At 36.3% G+C, this 24162-nt stretch overlaps 1 protein-coding gene across 1 annotated transcript in view; it reads right to left on the reverse strand.

Moving 5' to 3' along the window:
* Nucleotides 1-24162, reverse strand: part of LMBR1 (limb development membrane protein 1) — a 247807-nt gene that overhangs the window by 12711 nt on the left and 210934 nt on the right. Inside the window, exon 15 of the mRNA XM_004458598.3 lies at nucleotides 23866-23932. Coding sequence (XP_004458655.1) covers nucleotides 23866-23932 — 67 coding nt within the window. The remainder of the gene's footprint in view (nucleotides 1-23865; nucleotides 23933-24162) is intronic.

A 24162-nucleotide genomic window follows, 5' to 3' on the forward strand; every position in this document is an offset into this window, starting at 1 on the left:
AACATCCTCCCACCCAATCTTGGATTCAACTGAAAAATGTTTTATGCATAATTCTTTGAATAAAGATCTTTCTCTATTCATACCCAGAAAAGAACAGAACAAAAAAGTATAGACCAAAACCTAATTCAAGAAAGAGCTGGTTACTTCATCCACAATATGAGGAAAGAGAATTTATGCTCTTTAACCAACCTGAGTCGACTTTTCCTTTTACCATGCATATTTTTGTTCTTAAACTAGCAAAAATGTTGAGTGTTTATAAAGCTTGACACACTAAAAGGATGATTAAAATGAATTTATCAATAATTTAAATATGTTCGTATATCACCCAAAAGTGCCAAAAAAACACATATATCTGGTTATTAAAAAAACAAATTTATAAATGGAGTGTTCTTTGGTGAACCATTAGGATTAGCATATTTATCCCCTTTGGATTCTCACAATGATTAGTTTAACTTACTTTCTTTATTAGGTTTTCAAAATCCCTTCTCTAAACTTGACTTTTGAAATAATTTTACCTAGAACAGTGTCAAAAACAAATGTGACTTAAAGAGCACAAAATAATAAGATCTATAAGCAATAATTTTCAAACATCATTAATTTCAGGATTAATGTAAATAGTCTCATTGCCAACTGTTTTAGTTATTCAAAAACAAAGTCATTCTCTGAATGAAACACTGAGAAGCAAAAATATGCAAAATATAGAAAAGAATTAAAAGAACACAGTGAGAAACTAATATACATTTCATTAGAATCACGGAAAGAGACAAACAATAATGATGCAAAGGCAGTAATTGAAGAGATAATAGTTGAACATTCTCCAGAACTGTTAAAAGACATGAGGGAAGTAGATGTGACTGAAGCAATCCGGCTTCTGCCTACCACATTGGTTCCAGGTGCCTCCTGGAAAAGGCCAGCTAGTTCCGGGAGTGCCCCCCCCCCCCCCCCCCCCCGCATGGTGAGCTGATGCAACAAGATAACGCAATAAAAGAGACACAAAAGAGGAAAGACAATAAAAGACACAACAAACCAGTGAGCTGAGGTTGCGCATATGATTGGGTGCCTCTCACCCACATGGGAGGTCCCAGGTTTGGTTCTCAGTGCCTCCTAAAGAGAAGAGAAGCAGACATAGAGAGTGCACAGCAAATGGACACAAAAAGCAGACAGTGACTGCAAACAGCGGCGGGGGTGGGGTGGGGGGGAGGGAATTAGATGAATAAATCTTTGAAAAAAAAAGACAAATTCTGAATTCACAGATTTAAAAATGCATAGACTTAAATACATGTATTAGAAAATGTGTGAAAACTAAGCATCTATCCGAGGATGTCAGAAAAAAGAACAACAACAAAATAATCTCAAAGAATATCAACAAGAGCAGAAATTAATGAAATAAAAATCAAATATATAAGAAAGAATATCAAGAAAGCCAAAGAGGAGCTGGGGGTGGGGCAGAAGGAGTGAGGGAAGTACTAGCAACTGCAGGGAGGCACGAAAAATAAAAGATATGAGAATTGGAAATAATGAAATAACATTGTTTACAGATGGTATGATGGTTTATACAGAAATTACAAAAGAATTCTATATACATGTTATTAAAACTAATGAGTTTTGCAAGTTTGCTGAATACTAAAGCAATTTACAAAAATCCATTGTATTTCTGTTTACCAGTCACCAACAAAATTGAAATTTTAAATATACTTTATACAACAGCATAAAGAAAATAACAGTCCCCTATGGACAAACTATAAAGCTTAATTGGGAGACATTAAAGAACACCCAAATAAAAATGGAGATAGATTGTACAGTAAGTATCGGAAGACTCACTGTTGTAAAGAGATCAGCTCTTCACAAGACATTGTCGGGGGCTGTTCTAGATCAGAAGTGATTTAAGAAATAAATCAATCAAGTTCATGTTGCCTTTATCATTGGATCCTATGACCCCTCCCCCCCCAAAAAAAGCTGTTAATTACACTTTTGCAACCATTGAGGAAATATGAATGTGGACTAGGTATGAAATATTTAGAACAAGCAAATGCGTGGAGACTGAGGGTGGATTTGAGTTAACCAGGAGCTGGGGAGAGGGGATAATGGGGAGTTGTTTGATGGATGAGGAGTTTCTTTTTTGGGGTGATGAAAATGTCTTGGTGGTGGATGGTGGTGATGGTAGCATAACAATATGTTGTATGCTTAAGACTTCTGAATCTAAAAAAAAATAAAAAAAATAAAAACAAACAAACAAAAAAGACTTCTGAATCTACACTTGAAGATGGGTAAAATGGCAAATTTTGTTTTATATTAATATATGTCTTGCCAATATAAAACACATACACTTTATTTATATATAATATACATATCCACCAGGATCTAACTTTGATATCTTATCAAAGCTTTTTGAAGGAGGGCTCTATTTCTTGCCTGGCTAAGTGGCTCAGAGGATTCTCAGGGTATTTGGTTCATACAGGAGTCTGGAGGTCTTTGTCTCATTTTCCATACTGTCTCCATCTCTTTTTTTTAATCCTTCTTTTTCTATTTTCCTTTTCTTTTCCTGAGACCTGCTTTCCTCCTTTCTCCTTTTCCTTTTCTATCCTATACTTGTCATAACCATTCCTGTCATCAAGATACTTGAATCCTAGTTGTGGTTCCTGCACAGAGCTTAGAGACTTCATTTCCTCCCACTTTGAAGGGCAGCTTGCAGGGCATCTCTCCCTACTCTTCTAGAACTTATTGTCTGACTTGCATTTTTTGTGTCATCCCATGTTTCAATGGCCTCAGTGCCCAAGCCCTGTGCCATCCCATGCCTGGCTCACCACTGGGTCAAGCCAGGTTCAGGGGGTAGGGGTCGGGGAGCAGGGCCCTGGAGACACTAGGCTAACAGAGTGTGGTTTGAGTCTCTCTTCACCAATTTTAATGGCCATACAATGTGTTGGATGTTGTTTTGATTTTTTTAACTTAAGTTTAAAATACATTCAAACTTACAGGATAGTTAACAAAAATAATACAAGCCCCATACAAAGAAAGTCCAACATACCCCTATCCCTACAGATATCCAGATCCTCCAAATTTAACGTTTTGCCACATTTTCCATATCATTCTATCAACCTATCCATCTGTCTATATTTCTATGTATCAATTGTTTTCTGAATACCTGAGTGTAGGTTGTATACATCATGCTCCTTAAATACTAAATGCTGCCATGTACATTTCCTAAGAACAAGGATATTCATTTATGAAACCACCTTAAATGCAGTTATCAAATTCAAGAAATTTAACACTGATACAAAGTTTACAGTCTATATTCCAATTTTTTCATGTATCCCAATAATGTCCTTTTAAGTCTTTTCTCGAACTCCCTTATTATATCCCATCCTGGACCATATATTGCATTTAATTGTCATTGTTCCTTTAGTCATTAATTGTTTTTTTAAATTTAAACTGTGTTTGGTATTTTGTTTCTATTTTTTCACTACAATAAACAACCCTGCTAGAAATTTCTATCACTATAAATCAGAGTGTACTACATATTTACAGCTCTTGGTAAGTATTGTCCAAAGGAACTTGAAAAGCAATATTTTAATTTTTTTCTCTTTATAGAAGCAATACTGTGTTTTTTTATTATACAAAATGTTTTGTAGAAAGATTTTAATTTCACAAAATTAAAAGTAAATAATCTGCAATGTCATCACCTTGAGATACTTCTAAGTAATAGCTTCTTTCACTCTTTTTTCTATGCAAAATACTACTTTTCCTTTGACAAACATGACCCCAAACTATATATACCTTAACATTAAAATGAGACTATTTTTCCATGTCATTAGATATTCTTCTACAGCATCATTTATTACTGGCCTTAATATTCCATTTATGAATTATCAAATTGTCCTTTATCATTAAAAAGAAGTTTTCTAATTAAAGCAGAATACCTATTCTAACATAATAAGATGGAATTTTTTCTTCTGAATTTTATATTCACCATTATGTCCCTTCTTCCTTTGCCAGTGTCAAAAAAAAAAGTAAAGCAAGTACACAATAATAAACATCCAGATAGAACAGAAATGTATAAAGAAAAAAGTAAAAAAACACAAAAAAAACTCCCCTCCCCACTTGCCCTACCCAGGACCTCTCCTCAAAGCCACTTGTTTTTTTATTTTAATTGTTTTTAGAAATTGTGGTGGTTCCCTTAAAAATTCTGAATAAAATACGCAAACACATAAAAACACACACACATATATAGGCGTTCTGAAACTTGAGAGATTCCACTTTTGAAATGGAATGGAAGATGAAGTTGTTAAAGCAAAGACTTTAAATTCTGGATAATCTTACTGTGGAAGTATGTTTTCATTAAATTATGTCAATCAGAAATGTGCTATTGACTTTAGGTTCTAGCCCAAATGGAGTAATTGGGACGACATTTCTCTTCCCACCTAAGTCAATCAAAAACGGCACAAAATATATGAAGCAATGGTTATCAAGGTGCTGAACATCAGACACTGAAGATCGGTGGCCCCTGAGAGACAAGAAAGACAAGAACTACACAAAGTGAAGCCTATGACTGCCACACTTTAACAGAAAGTTTCCAGGCAACACCACACAAAGGGCAAACAGAGACAGAGCCCAGCAATCTCCCTGAGTTGAACAGATGGATCTTGAGGACAGCATGATAGCTAGAGTTCAAAGGGCAGAGAAGGGGAGATGAAAGACCTGTACAGAGAAATAACTCCAAAGATCTGCAGAGGGCCCCTCTTGAGTACTTGGCAGAATACTGATTGACGCATGCTTGTGAAGAAGCTACCAATCCAGAAATGACACAGATGATAAACTTAGTAGCACAGACATTAAAGTAGTTGTTAATGTTCTTCATATTCTAGAAGCTAGGGGAAAGACTGAACATGTTAAGGAAAGACATATAAGACATAAACACAAATTCATTTTCTACAAATTGCAAGAGCTTGAGAGGATGTGGAGAAATAGGAAGACCCATTTATTGCTGATGGGAATGTAAAATGGTGCAGCCACTGTGGAAGATGGTTTGGCAATTCCACAGGATGTTAAATATAGAACTACAATTCGACTCAGCAATACCCCTACTAGGTGCATACCCAAAGGAATTGAAGGCAAGGACTCAAACAGATATTTGCATACCAATGTTTATAGCAGCATTATTCACAATTGCCCAAAGATGCGAACAATCCAAGTGTCCATCAACCAATGAATGGATAAAGAAAATGCAGGGCATACCTACAATGGAATATTATTCAGCTGTAAAAAGGAACAAAGTCCTGATGCATGTGACAACAAGCATGAACTTTAAGGACATTACAGAGTGAAATAAGCTGAAAACAAAAGGACAAATATTGTATGCTCTCACTGATATGAACTAATTATAATAAGCAAACTTACAGAGTTAGAATCTAGAATATAGGTTACTATGGGATAGACTGGGGATAGAGAATGGGGAGCTGATGCTTAGTTTAGGTAGAATTTATGTATCTGTTGATAGTAAATGTTTGAAAAAGGATAAAGCTGATAGCAGCACAATATCATGAGGGTAATTAACAGCACTCAGTTGTGCATGTAATTGTGGTTGCAAAGGGAAGTTTTTAAGGTCATATATGTTACTAGAAGGAAAGCTGAAAGATTAAACATGGGACTGTATAATAAAGGGAACTCTGTTGTGGACACTGACTGTGGTTAATAGTACAAATATAAGAATGTTCTTTCATGCACTAAAACAAATGTACATCAACATTACATGGTGTTATTAATAGGGTGGTACAGGGAGGAAAATTAGTGCAAACTATTTACTACAGTTAACAATTAACAGTATACATTTTTCATCAATTGTAACAAAGGTACTATACGCATACTAAGGGCCAATAATATGTAGGTATAAGGTATAAAGGATATGGGTTTTTTCTCTTTCTTTTTTTCATTTTTTAATGTTTAGAACAATGAAAATGTCCTAAAATTGACTGTGGTGATGAATGTACAACTCTGTGATTATACTGACAGCCAGTGATTGTACACTTTGGATGAACTGTATGGTGTGAGAATAAAACAGGTTTAATTTTAAAAAGAGATAACTGATAGTTTTAAGCAAAACTGAAAACAATGGGAGGTGACGGTAGCATAACATTGTAGGAGCAATTTTTTTTTTTAAAAGAACAAGTCTGAAATTTTTTTTTATTGATATGGATACTACATGATCACTGTCAACCCAACTAATGATATAAAGCCTCATATTGAAGATATCAAGACTGAAGGTACAGAAGGACTAAAATCAATAGTCAAAAGCCAAAAACTAGGAAAAAAACCTTATTATTAATTATATTATATTATAATTAATATTAATTCTTATCCTCCACGTAAAAAACATAAGGACACAGAAACACAGATTTGTTTGTGATCTCAAGACACTAAATAAATATAATAGTCACAGTTTCCCTGTGTTACAAAGCCCAAATACTGTTGTACTTCAGTGCCTCCCAACTCTGCAAATCTTGCAATTATAGATCTTTACTCTGCTATTTTGATAGCAGAATCATATCAATACAGTACATACTTCTTTTCTTCTCCTGCAAAAATCAACAAAATCGCTCTTCCGGCAAGATGGTGGCTGAGTGAGCTTGCCTTGCCGTCGCTCCTGGGAAGAGGCAGCTGGGCACCGCTGGAGGTTCTCCGGGACCAGGCTTTTTCAGGATTTTTTCAGGGCAGGAAGTGTCTGGACATCGATTTGGTGGGAAGGTAACGGAAAGGACTGGTCTATAAGATATAATTTGGGACTTTTCAGGAGGGGGAGGCAAGATGGCGGCTGAGTGAACTTCCCGGTTACTAGCTCCTGGGGGGAATCGGCTGGGAGGCGTCGGAGACTCTTTGGGACCGGCTGTTTCGGGATTTTTCCTGGTCCGGAGGTGTCTGGACATCGATTTGGAGGGAAGGTAACAGAGAGGATCCATCTGTGAAATATACACGGAGATCCCAGCTACGTGTGGAGGACTCCCTCCTTGGGTAGGCGGAGCCGAGGCAGCTAGCACCGCGGCGGGTGGCGGGTGGGAGAGCCGAGCCGCGCTGTGCCGCGGCGGGTGGCGGGCGAACGAGACAAGCCCAGCCGAGCCTAGCCGTGCCGTGGCGGGCGGCGGGAGGGAGAGCCGAGCCGTGCTGCGCCGCGGCGGCAGGGGGTGGGCGGGGAAGCCGAGTCCGGCCGAGCCCGGCTGAGCCGCAGCGGGCGGGGGGGCCGAGCCCAGCTGAGCCCAGCCGAGCCTGGCGGCGGGGTTTCTGTTCTTTGTTTTTTTAATTTTTTTAATTTTTTTTTAAATTTTTATTTTTTTTTGTTGTTGTTCTTGTTGTTCTTTTTTTTTTTTTTTCAATCCTCTCTTTCTTGTCCCCAATATTCTTCTTATACTATTTTACCTTAACAATACAATAGGTCCTACAGGAAATACCTCACATTTGCTGGGTTTCCTCACCCTCCACTGCCTCATTTCTCTGTGAATAGATTTAGCCTATCTACACTATCCCCTTTCCCCTACAACTTGATATCCTCCACCATCTGCTATCTCTCCTATATTCCATCTCCCTTTCTTTGATCCACAAAGTGTCTAACTCTTAATTTCTAATACCTTTGTTTAGTTTTCCATTTGGTATTCGTCCCTGAAACTATTACCTTTCTTTTCTCTTTCCCTCTCTCACGAAAACAATAGCCTCTTAGTACGTACCACATTCCTCCCATATTCAGTCGTCTACCTCATTATAGGTACTTTCCTACTACTATAACTCTACACAATTTACATGATCTAACCTCCATCCTCCCAGAACTCATATTATTGCTTTGTAAACATATATCACCAATACTACTTCACACTTTTTCCTTCCTTACACAATTGACTTTCCCCAGCACTAATACTTTCCTTTAAAGTGGGCTTAACTAGCAATAAGAAATTGGAATAAGAAGAACAAAGTGACAAAGAGAAGATATAACACTTACGCAAAAACAACAGCTAATTAATCTCCAAGACTAGACAAAGAAGCTAAGGAACTGATTAAACCCGTCAAGAAAAAATGTTGACAAGACAGCAACAAAAATCTACAAACCAAACCAGTAATCAGGAAAACATGGCTGAATCCAATCAACAAACTGAAAATCAGGAAGGGGGGCAGGACTTCGCACAAGCAATGAAAGATCTCAGAACATTTATCACCGACAAATTTGATGAAGTAATGAAAGAGGTTAACAGCGTGAAGACAACACTTGGAGGGGAAATTGCAGACATGCGTAAAAAAATAACAGATATGATGGAAATGAACACCACAATTCAAGAAATCAAAAATACACTTGCAGCAAATATCAGCAGACTAGAAGAGGCAGAGCAGAGAATTAGTGATGTGGAAGACAGTGCATTGGAAATCAAACAGATAGTAGAAGTGGTCAATAAAAAGGTAGAAAAAATCCAGATAGGACTTAGGGACCTGAATGATAACGCAAAACGCTCAAACATACGTATTATAGGCATTCCAGAAGGAGAAGAGAAGGGAAAGGGGTCAGAAGGAGTGTTGCAGGAAATAATGAATGAAAACTTCCCAAATCTACTGAAAGAGACAGATGTACATATCCAAGAAGCACAGCGCACTCCACTGGTCATAAACCCCAACAGGCCCACCCCAAGACATATACTTGTCAAATTATCCAATGCTCAAGACAAAGAAAAAATTCTAAAAGCAGCAAGAGAAAAGAAAACCATCACATACAAGGGAAACTCCATAAGATTAAGTGCTGATTTCTCATCTGAAACGATGGAGGCAAGAAGGCAGTGGTATGATATAGTCAAGGTACTAAAGGAAAAAAATCTCCAACCAAGAATACTCTATCCAGCTAAACTAGCATTCAAAAATGATGGAGAGTTCAAAATATTCACAGATAAACAGAAACTGAAAGAGTATATCAACAAGAAACCTCCCCTTCAAGAAATTCTTAAGGGAATTCTGCAGGAAGAAAGGAAAAAACAGGACAGTCAGAGATGGAGGAGAGTGTAAAAGCAACAAGAAAGACAAAAATAGAAGGGGAAAATAAAATAATACAAACAAAACATAACAAACACAAATCCAACCAAAATATGGCTACCATAAATAACTCTCTAAACGTAATAACACTGAATGTCAACGGATTAAACTCACCTATCAAAAGATTCAGACTGGGACACTGGATAAGGAAATACGACCCATCTATATGCTGCCTACAAGAGACACATCTTAGACCCAGAGACTCATGGAGGTTAAAAGTGAATGGCTGGAAAACAATCATACAAGCAAACAACAACCAAAAAAAGGCAGGAGTAGCTATATTAATATCAGACAAAATAGACTTTAAATGCGAAACAATTGTGAGAGACAAAGAAGGATACTATATTTTAGTGAAAGGGACAATTTGTCAAGAAGATCGAACAATCATAAATATTTATGCTCCTAACAAGGGCGCCTCTAAATATGTGAGGCAAACGCTGGAAAAACTAAGTGAAAGAATAGATGCATCTACAATTATAGTGGGGGATTTTAATACACCACTATCAACTCTGGACAGAACATCTCAAAAGAGAATCACTAAAGAAACAAAACATTTGAACAGTATATTAGAAGAGCTGGATCTAATAGACATATATAGATCATTACACCCAAACACAGCAGGATATACATTTTTCTCAAGCGCACATGGAACATTCTCCAAGATTGACCATATGCTAGGCCACAAAGAAAGGCTTAATGAATTCAGAAAGATCGAAATCATACAAAACAATATCTCTGACCACAGTGGAGTCAAGCTGGAAATTTGCAAGGGACAGAGACCCAGACTTCACACGACAATTTGGAAATTAAACAGCACACTCTTAGAAAAACAGTGCGTCAAAGAGGAAATCTCAAAAGAAATCAATGACTACCTTGAAACAAATGATAATGATAACACAACATACCAAAATTTATGGGATGCAGCAAAAGCGGTACTGAGAGGGAAATTTATAGCCATAAATTCATATATCAAAAAAGAAGAAAGAGCAGAAATTGAAGAATTAACTGCACATTTGACGGAATTAGAAAAACAACAACAAAGTAACCCAACAGGAAGAAGAAGGAAGGAAATAACAAAGATAAGAGCAGAACTAAATGAAATAGAAAATAAGAAAGCACTTGAGAAAATAAACAAGACCAAGAGCTGGTTTTTTGAGAAGATCAACAAAATTGACAAACCTTTAGCGAGACTAACAAAGAAAAAAAGAGAAAAGATGCAAATACACAAAATAAGAAATGAGAAAGGTGATATCACCACTGACCCCACAGAAATAAAGACTATCATAAGAGGATACTTTGAAAAACTATATTCCAACAAAAATGACAATTTAGAGGAAATGGACAAATTCCTAGAAATACATAAGCAGCCCATACTGACGAAAGAAGAAATTGATGATCTTAACAAACCAATCACAAGCAAAGAGATAGAATCAGTCATTAAAAATCTCCCAACTAAGAAGAGCCCAGGGCCAGACGGCTTCACAGGTGAATTCTACAAAACATTCCGGAAAGAACTAACACCAATCCTGTTGAAACTATTCCAAAAAATCGAAACAGAAGGAACACTGCCTAATTCCTTCTATGATGCCAATATTACCCTAGTACCAAAGCCAAACAAAGACACCACAAGAAAGGAAAATTACAGATCAATTTCTCTAATGAACCTAGACGCAAAAATACTTAACAAAATACTTGCTAATCGTATTCAACAACACATTAAATGAATTATACACCATGACCAAGTGGGATTTATCCCAGGTATGCAAGGATGGTTCAACATAAGAAAATCAATCAATGTAATACACCATATAAACAGATTGAGAGAAAAAAACCACATGATTATATCTATAGATGCAGAAAAGGCATTTGACAAAATACAGCACCCCTTCCTGATAAAAACACTCCAAAAGATCGGAATACAAGGAAACTTTTTGAACATGATAAAGAGTATATATGAAAAACCTAAAGCCAACATTGTTTACAATGGTGAAGTCCTGAAATCCTTCCCTCTAAAATCAGGAACAAGACAAGGATGCCCATTGTCTCAGCTCCTATTTAACATTGTCTTGGAAGTACTGGCTCGAGCACTGAGACAAGAACCAGATATAAAAGGCATTCAAATTGGAAGGGAAGAAGTCAAAATTTCATTATTTGCAGATGACATGATCCTATATATAGAAAACCCTGAGAGATCTTCAACAAAGCTCCTAGAACTCATAAATGAGTTTAGCAAAGTCGCAGGTTATAAGATCAATGTGCAAAAATCAGTAGCATTTCTATACACCAATAATGAGCAAGATCAGGAGGAAATCAAGAAACAAATACCATTCACAATAGTAAATAAAAAAATCAAATACTTAGGAATAAATTTAACTAAAGAGGTAAAAAACTTATACATCGAGAACTATACAAGATTGTTCAAGGAAATCAAAGAAGACCTAAATAAATGGAAGAATATTCCCTGTTCATGGATAGGAAGACTAAATATTATTAAGATGTCTATCCTACCAAAACTGATTTACACATTCAATGCAATCCCAGTAAAAATCAACACAGCCTTCTTTAAGGAACTAGAAAAACTAACTATGAAATTTATTTGGAATAAAAAGAGGCCCCGAATAGCCAAAGACATATTGAAAAAGAAAAACGAAATAGGAGGAATCACACTTCCTGACTTCAAAACATACTACAAAGCTACAGTAGTGAAAACAGCATGGTACTGGCATAAGGAGAGACACACAGACCAATGGAATAGAATTGAAAGTTCAGATATAGAACCTCATGTATATAGCCATATAATATTCGATAAAGCCACCAAACCCTCTCAACTGGGAGAGAATGGCCTATTCAACAAATGGTGCCTGGAGAACTGGATAGCCATATGTAGAAGAATGAAAGAGGATTACCATCTCACACCTTATACAAAGATCAACTCTAGATGGATCAAAGACCTAAATATAAGAGCCAAGACCATAAAGACCTTAGAAAGCAGTGTAGGGAAACATCTACAGGACCTTGTAATAGGAAATGGCTTCATGAATATCACACCAAAAGCACGAGCAGCAAAAGAACAAATAGATAAATGGGACTACCTCAAAATTAAAGCCTTCTGCACCTCAAAGGAGTTTGTCAAGAAAGTAAAAAGGGAACCCACACAATGGGAGAAAATATTTGGCAACCATATATCTGATAAGAGACTTATATCTTGCATATATAAAGAACTCATAGATCTCGAAAACAAAAAGATAAACAACCCATTTAAAAAATGGGAAAAAGATTTAAACAGACACTTCTCCAAAGAAGAAATACAAATGGCTAAAAAGCACATGAAAAAATGCTCCAAATCCCTAGCTATCAGGGAAATGCAAATCAAAACTACAATGAGATACCATCTTACTCCCATAAGATTGGCAGCCATGAAAAAAACAGTAGAATACAAATGCTGGAGAGGATGTGAAGAAAGGGGAACACTCATCCATTGCTGGTGGGAATGCAGAAGGATCCAACCATTCTGGAGGACAGTTTGGCAGTTTCTCAAAAAATTATCCATAGATTTGCCATACGACCCAGCAATACCACTGCTGGGTATATACCCATCAGATCTGAAAACAAGGACACAAACCGATATATGTACACCAATGTTCATAGCAGCATTGTTCACCATCGCCAAAAGTTGGAATCAATCCAAAAGTCCATCAGCAGATGAGTGGATCAATAAAATGTGGTATATACACACAATGGAATACTACTCAGCTGTAAGAACCAATACACTACAATCGCACGTGATAACATGGATGAACCTTGAGAATCTTATGTTAAGTGAAGCAACCCAGGCATTGAAGGACAAATACTATATGACCTCAATGATATGAAATAAGCTAACTGCCTCAGAGAGCTAGAGTCTGGAAAAGTGGCTTACTGGAAATCGGGGGGTGGAGGAAGGATGTGAGTTAATGTCTGTAGGGGTGGAATCTGTGATGAGCTGGGGGTAAGTATGAGCACAAAGAAGGGACAAAATGGGGGCAAGGGGTTACCTTCGGGTGGGGTTTTCTGGGTTTGAGGGGGGCTGGGGATGGGAAGAGGGGTAATATGGTCCAAGAAATAGGTGGGAGGGAGGGGCAATATACAAACATGGGAGAGTGCCAGAAGTTCGTTGAGAACTAAATGTTGAGTAAAACGTATCAAAGTATAAATAGGAGGGTCACCTGGTTAGGACGCTCAGGGGGTATGGTCTGATGCGGGACGGACTCCGGAGGGAATAGCTGAAGGCTCATTTTGCAAGGTGGGTTCTACCATTGGGTGGGGTGGACCCATATCCTGGGGAAGACTAATGCCGTCGAACAGAGAGAACTGTATCTCCCGTGAGAAAGGACGGCTCCCAGGGCATTAGATTGGCAGGCGTTGTGGGCCCTAAGGGGAGGGGAAAATGGACGTGCAATGGATAGAACAAAGGTAAATAAGGGGGCAAAAGAGGAGTTATGTGAGAGTACACGAGGATGAATATAAAACAGCCAATATTACACCAAAAACATATAGGGGACGACAGACTAATAATGAAAACCATAAGACAAAACATAGGATAACTAAAAAATTTAGAAAACTGTACAACCTAAAGTATGGACCACATAGTAAGCACAAATGTTACCTTGTTTGAAAACTATAGTTTCGGAATCTGTACATCAGTTTCAGGAAATATGATATGAATAAGTTAAAAGATTATTGCTGTGGAAGGGAAAAGGTTTTATGGTGGATCTGGGGAAATACTGTATATTGTATATATGAATTTTGGTGATCTAAGACTCTTCTGAAGCTGACATTATGTTGGGATTCACATTACGGGAAGTTTTGGATCACAGAGTGGTTCAACAATGGCAGCGGAGGAATACTGATATGGGATGTTATTGACAGGATATATATGGTTGACAGGGAGTTATACAGGGCATATGCCCAGGGTATATGGTAATGTCTATATATACTCATAGTGGAAACAATTAAAAACAACAGCTGGGGGGGTACTGGGCTCCTGGCCGGGGGGTCACTGTCGTGGGCCCTGGGAGAGCAGCGGCAATCCTCCAGGTGCAACGGCAAGAACCAGGAAGGAAGGAGGGCCCAACAGTGGGCTCTTGATACTAATGGCTACACTTTTGAGCCTATGCACCTGCAATAAGAACAAGGCCTAGAGTAGCATTGTGCCTGGGGGTTTCCTCCTGACAGCCTTCATGTTACTCAAATGTGGCCACTCTCACAGCCAAACTCAGCGTGTAGATGTGATGCATTCCCCCCAGCGTGGGACACGACACCCGGGGATGAGCCTCCCTGGCACCGAGGGATCACTACCACATACCAGCTGAAGAAGCAACTAGAAAATGACCTTGAATTAAAGATTCAATGCGGAACAGCAGAATATACCTGTCTACATATAATAACATGACTTCGGGAAGCGGTTTGACCTAATGTAAGGGGGAAATGGAAAGGAGAAATGAGATTATAAGGCTGTGAGTCTCTAAAAAAGAGTCTGGAGGTTGTCAGAAGGAATACCCCTATGTACAACTGAACAGAGTCTAAGAGACAGATAAGGTAGATACAACCCCAGGTATTGGTTCTTTTGAGGGATAAAGAGACCCACGGGTTCTATGGTCATGGCAGAAGGGGTTCACTGCCATGACAGATGGCCCTTCTTTGGAGCTGGTGTTTCTGCGTGATGGAAATGGACTCAGAGGGGATCTCTTTTCACAAGACTTGCATGCTACTTTATTGGAATTGTAGTTGGTGCTGAGTTTAAGATATATGTAGGGGATTTGAATCTCTGGACTGATAATATGACACCCAGGCCCAGAGCCTCAACAGACTTCAGCTCCTACACTTTGACTTATTGGACTTACTCCACTCAGCTAACATGGAGTTGAAGAAGGTCAACCACCACAACATGGAGCCTAGAGTGTCTACAACTAGAAGCGGGAAGAGTGCATCCAGTACCCATGTGGAATCTAAGCCCTCACTTGACATAGGTGTGCAATGGACACAACCAATCCAATGTCCACAGAGGAAATGTGAAATGGGTGTGGGAACGGTAGCCATGGGGGCTGCTGGGTGTGGGGAACGGGAGGAAGAGATGAGATGTGGAGGCGTTTTCGGGACGTGGAGTTGTCCTGGATAGTGCTTCACGGACAATTACGGGACACTGTAGATCCCCCCAGGGCCCACTGGATGGAACGTGAGAGAGTCTGGGCTATGATGTGGACCATTGACTATGGGGTGCAGTGATGCTCAGAGATGAACTTAACAGGTGCAATGGATGTATCACGATGATGGGAGAGAGTGTTGCTGTGGGGGGAGTGGGGGGCGGGGGCGGTGGGGTTGAATGGGACCTCATATATTTTTTTTAATGTAATTAAATAATAATAATAATAAATAAATATTTAAAAAAAAATAAAATAAAATGAAACTAAAAAAAAAAAAAATCAACAAAATCTATACTGTTATACCTCAGGGCTTTATTAAGGAACCTCCTCAACTGGAACTTTAAAAAATTACATTTCCCTATGATTCTACTCTTACCCAATATGAATATGACCTTTTCCCCCCTTTGTTATTATCTTTTTTTAAAAAGATATATAGATCGCAAAAAATGTTACACTAAAAAAATATAAGAAGTTCCCATATACCCCCATTCCTCCCACATCTTTCATCAGTGTGGCACATTCATTGCATTTGATGAGTACATTTTGGAGCACTGCTACCCAGCATGGATTATAATTTACACTGTAGTTTATACTCTCTCCCAGTCCAAATCAGTGGGTTATGGCAAGATAAATAACATCCTGCATCTGTCCCTGCAATATCATTCAGGACAACTCCAAGTCCCCAAAATGCCCCCATATCGCATCTCGTTTTCCCTCTTCCTGCCCTCAGCAACTCCCGTGGCCACTGTCTCCACTTCAATGATACAGTTTCTTCCACTGCTAAAGTCACAATAATTCTATAGTAGAATACCAATAAATCCACTCTAATCCATATTTTATTCCTCCATACTGAGGGCGCAGGGATGGCCATGTCCATTCCACCTCTAAATCGAGAGGGGGCTTAGATCCCACATGGCTGATGGATGGGATTCTCCTGCTTGCAGTTGTAGACTCTCTCGGTTCCCTGGTGTGATGGTTGACCATTCTCACCTCCCTGTTAGCTGCCCCGGGTAGGTCCAACAAACTGGAGAGTAGGTGTTGTAGGAGTAATTAATGCCACCAAATTTTCCATAAACCTACAACTTCTCTAATAAAAAATAATAAGTAAATGAATAAATAATCCAAATCCATCCCTGATAAAAACTCTCAGCAGGGTAGGAAAAGAAGGGAACTTCCTCATTCTGGTAAAAGCTATCAAGGACAGCAAACAAAAAAAACCACCTGCATTTAACATCATTCTTTTCAGTAAAAGATGAAATGCTTTCCCCACTATGATGAGGAACAAGTCAAGAATGACTACTCTCGGGAAGTGGATTTGGCTCAACTGGTAGAGGTTCAGGGTTCAAACCCAGGGCCTCCTGACCCATATGGTGAGCTGGCCCGTGCTCAGTGCTGATGCGTGCAAGGAGTGCTGTGCCACACAGGGTTGTCCCCCACATAGGGGAGCCCCACGCACAAGGAGTGCACCCTGCAAGGAAAGCCACCCCGCGTGAAAAAAAAAAGCGCAGTCTGCCCAAAGAGTGGCACCGCACACAGAGAGAGCTGATGCAGCAAGATGACACAACAGGGAAACAGACTTGACCCAGTGGTTAGGGCGTCCGTCTATCACATGGGAGGTCCGCGGTTCAAACCCCGGGCCTCCTTGACCCGTGTGGAGCTGGTCCATGTGCAGTGCTGATGTGCACAAGGAGTGCCGCGCCACGCAGGGGTGTCCCCCAAGTAGGGGAGCCCCACGCGCAAGGAGTGCGCCCGTAAGGAGAGCCGCCCAGCACGAAAGAAAGTGCAGCCTGCCCAGGAATGGCGCCTCCCACACTTCCCGTGCAGCTGACGACAACAGAAGCGGACAAAGAAACAAGACGCAGCAAATAGACACAGAGAACAGACAACTAGGGGAGGGGGGGGAATTAAATAAATAAATAAATCTTAAAAAAAAAAAAAAGATGACACAACAAAAAGAGACACAGATTCCTGGTGCCACTGACAAGAATGCAGGTAAACACAGAAGAACAAATAGTGAAGGGACACAGAAAGCAGACAACAGTGGGGGGAGGGGGGGAAGGGGGGTATAAAGGGAGAGATAAATAAAAATAAATAAATCTTTAAAAAAAAAAAGAACGGCTACTCTCACCACTTCTATTCAACAATGTAGTGGAAGTTATAGACAATGTAATAAGGTCAGAAAGAATAAATATAAAGCATTCAGTTTGGATTGGAAAGGAAGAAGTAAAATTATCTTTATTTGTAGGTGTCTTAACCATCTAAGTAGACAATTCAATGAAATTTACAAAAATCTACTAGATAGAACTATTAATTGAGTTTAACAAGGCTGCAGGATACATGATCAATATACAAAAATCAAAGGTATCCCATGTATTAATAAAAACTACCAAAATAAAAAAAAATTTTAAATACCATTTTTAATAACATAAAAAATATTAACTACTTCAAGATAAACCTGGCAAAAAATTGTCCAAGTCCTGAACACTGCTGAGACACACTAAAGAAGAACTAAATACAGGGAGAGATGTAATGTGTTTAGGAATAAAAAGAGTCTATAGGGTCAAGATGTTAATCCTCTCCAAAATTCAAAGCAATCGAAACCAAAATCCTAGCAGACATTTTTGTAGAAAATGACAAGCTATTTTTAAAATTCCTGTGGAAATCCAAAGCATTTAGAACAACTAAAACAACTCTGAAAAAGAACAAAGTTGAAGTACTTACACTGCTTAACCTCAAGTCTTATTATCAAGCTATAGTAATTAAGACAATATAATATTGATGCAAAGACAAACACATCAAGTGAACAAAAAAAGACCCATAGGGGAGCGGATGTGGCTCAAGCAGTTGAGTGCCTGCTTTCCACATGGGAGGTCCCAGGTTCAGTCCCTGGCGCCCGGTACCTCAAAAGGAAAAAAAAGCATCCATATATAGACCCCACATACATGGCAACTGATTTTCAATGAAGGATCAAAGGCAATTCAGTAGAAAATAATCTTTTCAAGCAATGGTGCTGTAGTATTTTGTACTACATAGAAAAACTAACTCAAAATATATAAATGATATGAAGATAATAACAATCGGACTAGTGAGGGGGAAAATACTTCGTTTAGTAGTAGTATTTTGACAATGCTTTTAATCATTAGTTAAAAAGGTTTGAAAACAATGCAAGTTATTGGTGGCAGGGTGAGATGCTATATATGTTTGTTTTGTAAGTTCACAAGTATTTTACACTTATTGTTTATGTATGTTTATGTATGAGTGATATATTTCAATAAATTTAAAAAAAAAAGGATCATGGGCCTAAGTTTAAAACCTAAAGTATAAACTTCTAGAAGGAAAAATGGGAGAAAATCTTTGTGATCTGGATTAGAGAAAAATTTGGTAGATATGACACACAAAATGGGATCTATAAAAAATTTTGATAACATTTTGCTTTATCAAAATTAAGAATGTTTGCTCTTTGAAAAACATTATTAAAAGAATAAAAATAGAATCACCAAATGGGGGAAATTATTTACAAATCACTTATCTTAATAAAAGAATTATATCCAGAATAGGTCAACAATTCTCCAAACTCAAGAATAAGAAAACAAAAACCCATTTTTTAATGAGCAATAGGTTTGACTAGACACTTCAACAAATGTACAAATAAGCACATCTGTCATCAGTGAAATGCAAGGTAAATCCACAATAAAGATTATACCACACCCCTATCAGAATGGCCAATATTAAACTGACTGACCATGCTAAGTATTGGTGAAGATGTGGCGCACCTGGAACTATCACACATTTCTTGTGGGAAAGTAAAATGTTGTACAAGCACTTTTGAGAACAGTTTGGCAGGTTCTTAAATAGAGACACATATACCCAGGCATTCTACTAGGAATTTATCCAAGAGAAATAAAAGTATATGTCCATAAAAAAATTTGGACATGAAAGTTCATAACATCTTTATTTATAATAGCCAAAAGTTGCAAACAAGTCAAGTGTCCTTTAATGGGTGAATGAATAACAAAATACGATATATCCATGTGATGGAATGCTACTCAACAACAAAAAAGGATGAACTTGATACTCTCAACAACATGGATGAATCTCAAAATAAATATGCTGAGTGAATAAAAAATAGACAAAAATAGTACATACTGTATAATTTCATTTAGAAATCATGAGAGAAGCGGATGTGGCTCAAGCAATTAGGCTCCCATCTACCATATAGGAGGTCCAGGGTTCGATGCCCAGGGCATCCTGGCAAAGGCAAGCTGGCCTGTGTGGCAAGCTGGCCCACGCAGAGTGCTGGTCTGCACGGAGTTATATGTATAGGTCGAGTATTTTCTAAGATATCCAGTGCTAGTTCCTTTTTGCTCAGATATTCAAAGTATTTTGACTACTTTTAAAATACTAAATTATTTAGATAATGGCATGAGTAATGTGATATTTTTACATTTTCTTATGTGCCCTGAAACTAATGTAGCAATGTAAAAATATGACAAGTAGATACTGGGAGCATGTGTTTTTAGAATTATCATTAGTTATTCTCTTAACTCTTTTAGATACTTGATAATAAAGAATTCCTTATTCTCAAAAATCCTAACCAGATACACAAATGTATTGTTCAGATATAAGAGCATTAATAATGAACCAAAACTTAATTATTACTCCTTTATTAATATTCCTAAATAGAACAATATAAGTTATATACACATTTTTAAGAAAAAAAAATTATAACTTCATTGCAATATAAAAAAATAAGGACAAAAGGTATATTAACAAATTATGGAAGCATTACTTTAAAAGATCTTGTCCAGGCATATTTATCTTATTTAATCCTAAAAGCAAACTCAATTGTTTCTCCAGTATTCCAAAAGATGAATAAATGAGTATAGATTGGTTAAATGACATGACCAAGGTCTCCTTGTTAAAAAAAAAATGAAAAAAAAAAAAGGTTTGCTCATATTCACATCTCATTAAACTAAATCCCACATTCTTTTTTTTTTTGACCCTTAGCATTGACATAGTAACCTCTTTGCCTTTGCTACAAAAATATTACAATATTACTACTAACCACTGAAAATTTTTCAATACAGAGTTTGGAATTATTTTTACATCAAAGTCTTAATTAGGAATATATATTATGACTTATACCTTTTTCCATATTTGTTATTTTTAAGCATCTGTGAAAAAATCATTTATTTCAGTTTCACACAAAGAAATGGGGAGGGAAAGCACAGGCTAAATACTAGTAGTATGTTTATGAAACCCCAAATAGTGACTATTACAGAAGAGACTAGTTTTTCAACAGAGTCCCTTCATCAAGGAAATAAAAGAGAATAATCCACTTTATCTCCTACAAGATAATGGGCATATTTCTTTTGTGGAATCTATGGATACCAAATGAGAACTACAAAGAAAAACTTAGAATAAATCCAAGCTACACTTGAAAGTTTAAGTGTATTTGTTATAATACCATAAATACAATATTTTTAAAGTCTGCATTTGGGCCTTGCATAACTTATAAGTTATAGAAAAAGTTTCAAGAAAAAAATTTAATAGAAACTAGTAAAAGTATTGCAAAGTCTGTTGTTTACATTAAGAAAACTTGCCCTTTGGTTAAAGGATATTTCAATAAAGGGCAATATAAAAAATGTCAATTTCTCAGTTATTCCTTGATTAAGCCTAACAAAGACATGTCAACAATTATACAGGGTTTATTCTTACAAAATTCATTGTACTATGATAAGGGTAGCAGAAATATTTAAAACAGTTTTTATAGAAAAGTCCAGCCATCTACAGAAAAGTTATTAGGTTTGATCTGTTTTATTTTCACCTTATTTGCCAACTATCTCCTCTAATCACCTTGAGAGCCTATTAAACCAAATAGTAAATTGTTTACTAAAACTATAGACATTAAATTCCAAAAAAAATTTGGAATCTTTAAAACTGAAGTTTAAGCAGGCAGCAAAACAATACTTCGGAAATCATTATCAAGTGGCAATGCATTAACTTTGAAGTCTTTTAAAACTTCTGATAGACTATTTTAAGCACAGATTTTTTGTGTTTATTATAGACAATAAAACTATTATCTACAACAGGGGGGTTCTTAACCATTTTTCTTCCATGGACCCCTTTGCCAGTCACCTGAAATGAATACTACTGTAATTTATTTATTGCATACATTCATAAGTGAAGGAAACGCTAGATTTCCGTTAGAGGTCAGAGAAAATAAAGATAATAAGTTGATTTTTTTCAATTTAAACTAATGGACCCCTGGTTAAGAACCCCTGATCTACAACAACTATATTTGATCAAAATTTTCTTCATAATTTAAGTCTTTGTAGCAAGTTACATACTTAAAAATTTACTTAGTGATTTTTCAATTAATATAAAAATTTCCATTTTCAAATATAATAAGCTATTTAAAATGAATTTGTTAATAAATGTGCCATATCACACTATGCACCTCAAGAGCTCTAAGTCTAAAGCTCTAGTTTAGAATGCCTGCAGTACATCAATAAGAGTAAATTTTAAAAGAAAACAAAAAAAAAAAATTATAGGACATTTTCATTTTTTAAGCAAAAAAACTTAAGTATTTCATGGGGGATTCAACATATTTGCAATTTACACTTAAGTTATAGCCTTCGCTAGAAAAATATTAGAATAAGAAAAACTGTACATAAACAGGTAGATTATGGTTTTTCTTTTATTTTGTTTTCATTTAAGTGATAGGATGCTGCTAGTTGATTTCATAGGACTAAATGAGACCACACTCAGGATTTACTTGTGAGAAGCAATGATAAAGAGTAAAAAAATTCCACAGCTTGGAATTTGATTGTTAAATATATTCTCTACCCTAGTCTTATAAGCTTTTCAGCTAGTAAATCAGAATCCCATTATACACTAGGAAAATATTCATGACAATTCTCTATATTTTCTCTTCTTAAAATCAAAGACTTAATTCTAAAGGGTTAATAGAGGAATTACAAAGTAACTCTCTAGTTTGCATTTCCCATAATACTAAAATAAAGCTTTTTTCAGTCTAGAAATTTGCTTTTTTAATACTGTGAAAGACCTCTATGAATCCGTTTAACGTATTTATTTCTTTTCATCTATTCACTGCCATTGGGCATAACATGTAATGCAGGGCATGTTGATATTTTGCAAAGCACCACATGACTCACTGTACTTTAATGCACTCTATTAATCCTGTTTGGACAGCTGTGTCCAGGCATTTGTTAGCTGCATTTTAATTGTTCCATCTTTCTTTTTTTTCTTTTATATATCTCTATGGCAAACTACTCAGGAATTTAACTTGTTGGTCTTCAAAAAGTAAATTTTACCATTAATTTGTTTTCTTTGTATTGAATCTGTACTCAGCATGTAAATTTCTTCCATAAAATCAGTATATATTACTATCAACAATTAATCTTAAATAACACAGCAGAGTAAGTGAATTTCATAAATGTCAAAATGGTAGGTAGGGTGCCTGTAATATCATAAAAAATTATCTCTTGGACTCTCATAATACAAATGATAACATTTACTTTAAATCAGGCTACTAAAGTGCATATTTTTGGTATTTACAAGATTAGCATGCCATAAGCAGATGTCAGAACAATAATAAGCCCTATAAAACAACTCAAAAATAAGAATGTTAAATATATGAGTTTCATACAAGCCTGTGAAACAGTAGTCTTTTTTATATTTATATTTAGATTTCACTTTTTATTGAAACATGAAATTCTTTGTAAGAATTATGAAGGTAACTACAAAGCGTTACTTTCTTGGCACAGACTACATCCTTGATGGTGATGGATCTTGAATAAATAATGCAAACAATTTAAGAGCTAAAACAAAAGCAACTCAAAGTTACCAGTAATTTTTGTTATGAGCAAGTTGCTGAAGTTTAATGATTGTATTTTTCTAATTATTTAAAACACTCCTAAGTAAAAACCCTAAGTCTAGAGAATCTAAGATAACTGCCTAATGGAAATTTTTATCTGAAATAATATTTACCCAAGAACTGAGAATATAGTCTGAAATACTGCTTTATAAAATATAAAAAGGCCAAATGAAGATTTATTCAACTATTTTAATGGTAAAGTAGAAATCTGCTTTATTTTTAAAAGATCACAAAGATTCTCTGTAAATTAAGAAAAATATATTGACAGGAAGTGAAAAAATAAAGGAATAAGTATATACTTTAAATCAATGTAGCTTTCCTAGATCTTCAGATTTATTTCATGTATATAAATCAGCTTAAATACAATACAAAAAATGTTCGATTTTTTAAACCACATACTAAATTATTACTTTTTTAGCATTTCATATGAAAGTCTTTATTTAACATATTCTAGACATAAAAGATTTTTTAAAATCAGTTTCCTCACTAGAGGATAAAATGTTTAACCAGTGAAAAAAAGAAAAACATTCCAATACTTGTGCAGGTATGGACCTATACATTTCATAGTGAAATAAAGTATAGACATATACATATAAAATAATCTGGGAGAAAATATTATATTTCAAAAGGTGTACTTTTCAAAAAAGTTTACTAAAGGTTATGGAAGAAATTTAGTAAAGATATCTATAAATGGTTTGAATTTTAAACAAAAAATTTCTCATTTAATCTTACCCAGTGTTCTTGACATTACAGGCAGTGCAGAGCTCAAGACCAAGATTGACACACAATTCCCAATGATCTGTTTTGAGAAATCAGAAAGAATATTTGGCAGATAAACAGCAGAATGATGAATAAAATACATTAATATTCTGGGGAATTATTGTAATTCAAGTAACCTATTGCTCTTTGACAATTTCTTAATGATATTATCAATATAGAATTTGAAAACTATAATAAGTTTTTTCTACAAACAAAAATTTTATCTGTAAGTTCTAAAAAATATTTACAATACTTGGCACCAATATAAAG

Source organism: Dasypus novemcinctus, chromosome 5, assembly GCF_030445035.2.
Source record: "Dasypus novemcinctus isolate mDasNov1 chromosome 5, mDasNov1.1.hap2, whole genome shotgun sequence".
NCBI classification, from domain to species: domain Eukaryota; kingdom Metazoa; phylum Chordata; class Mammalia; order Cingulata; family Dasypodidae; genus Dasypus; species Dasypus novemcinctus.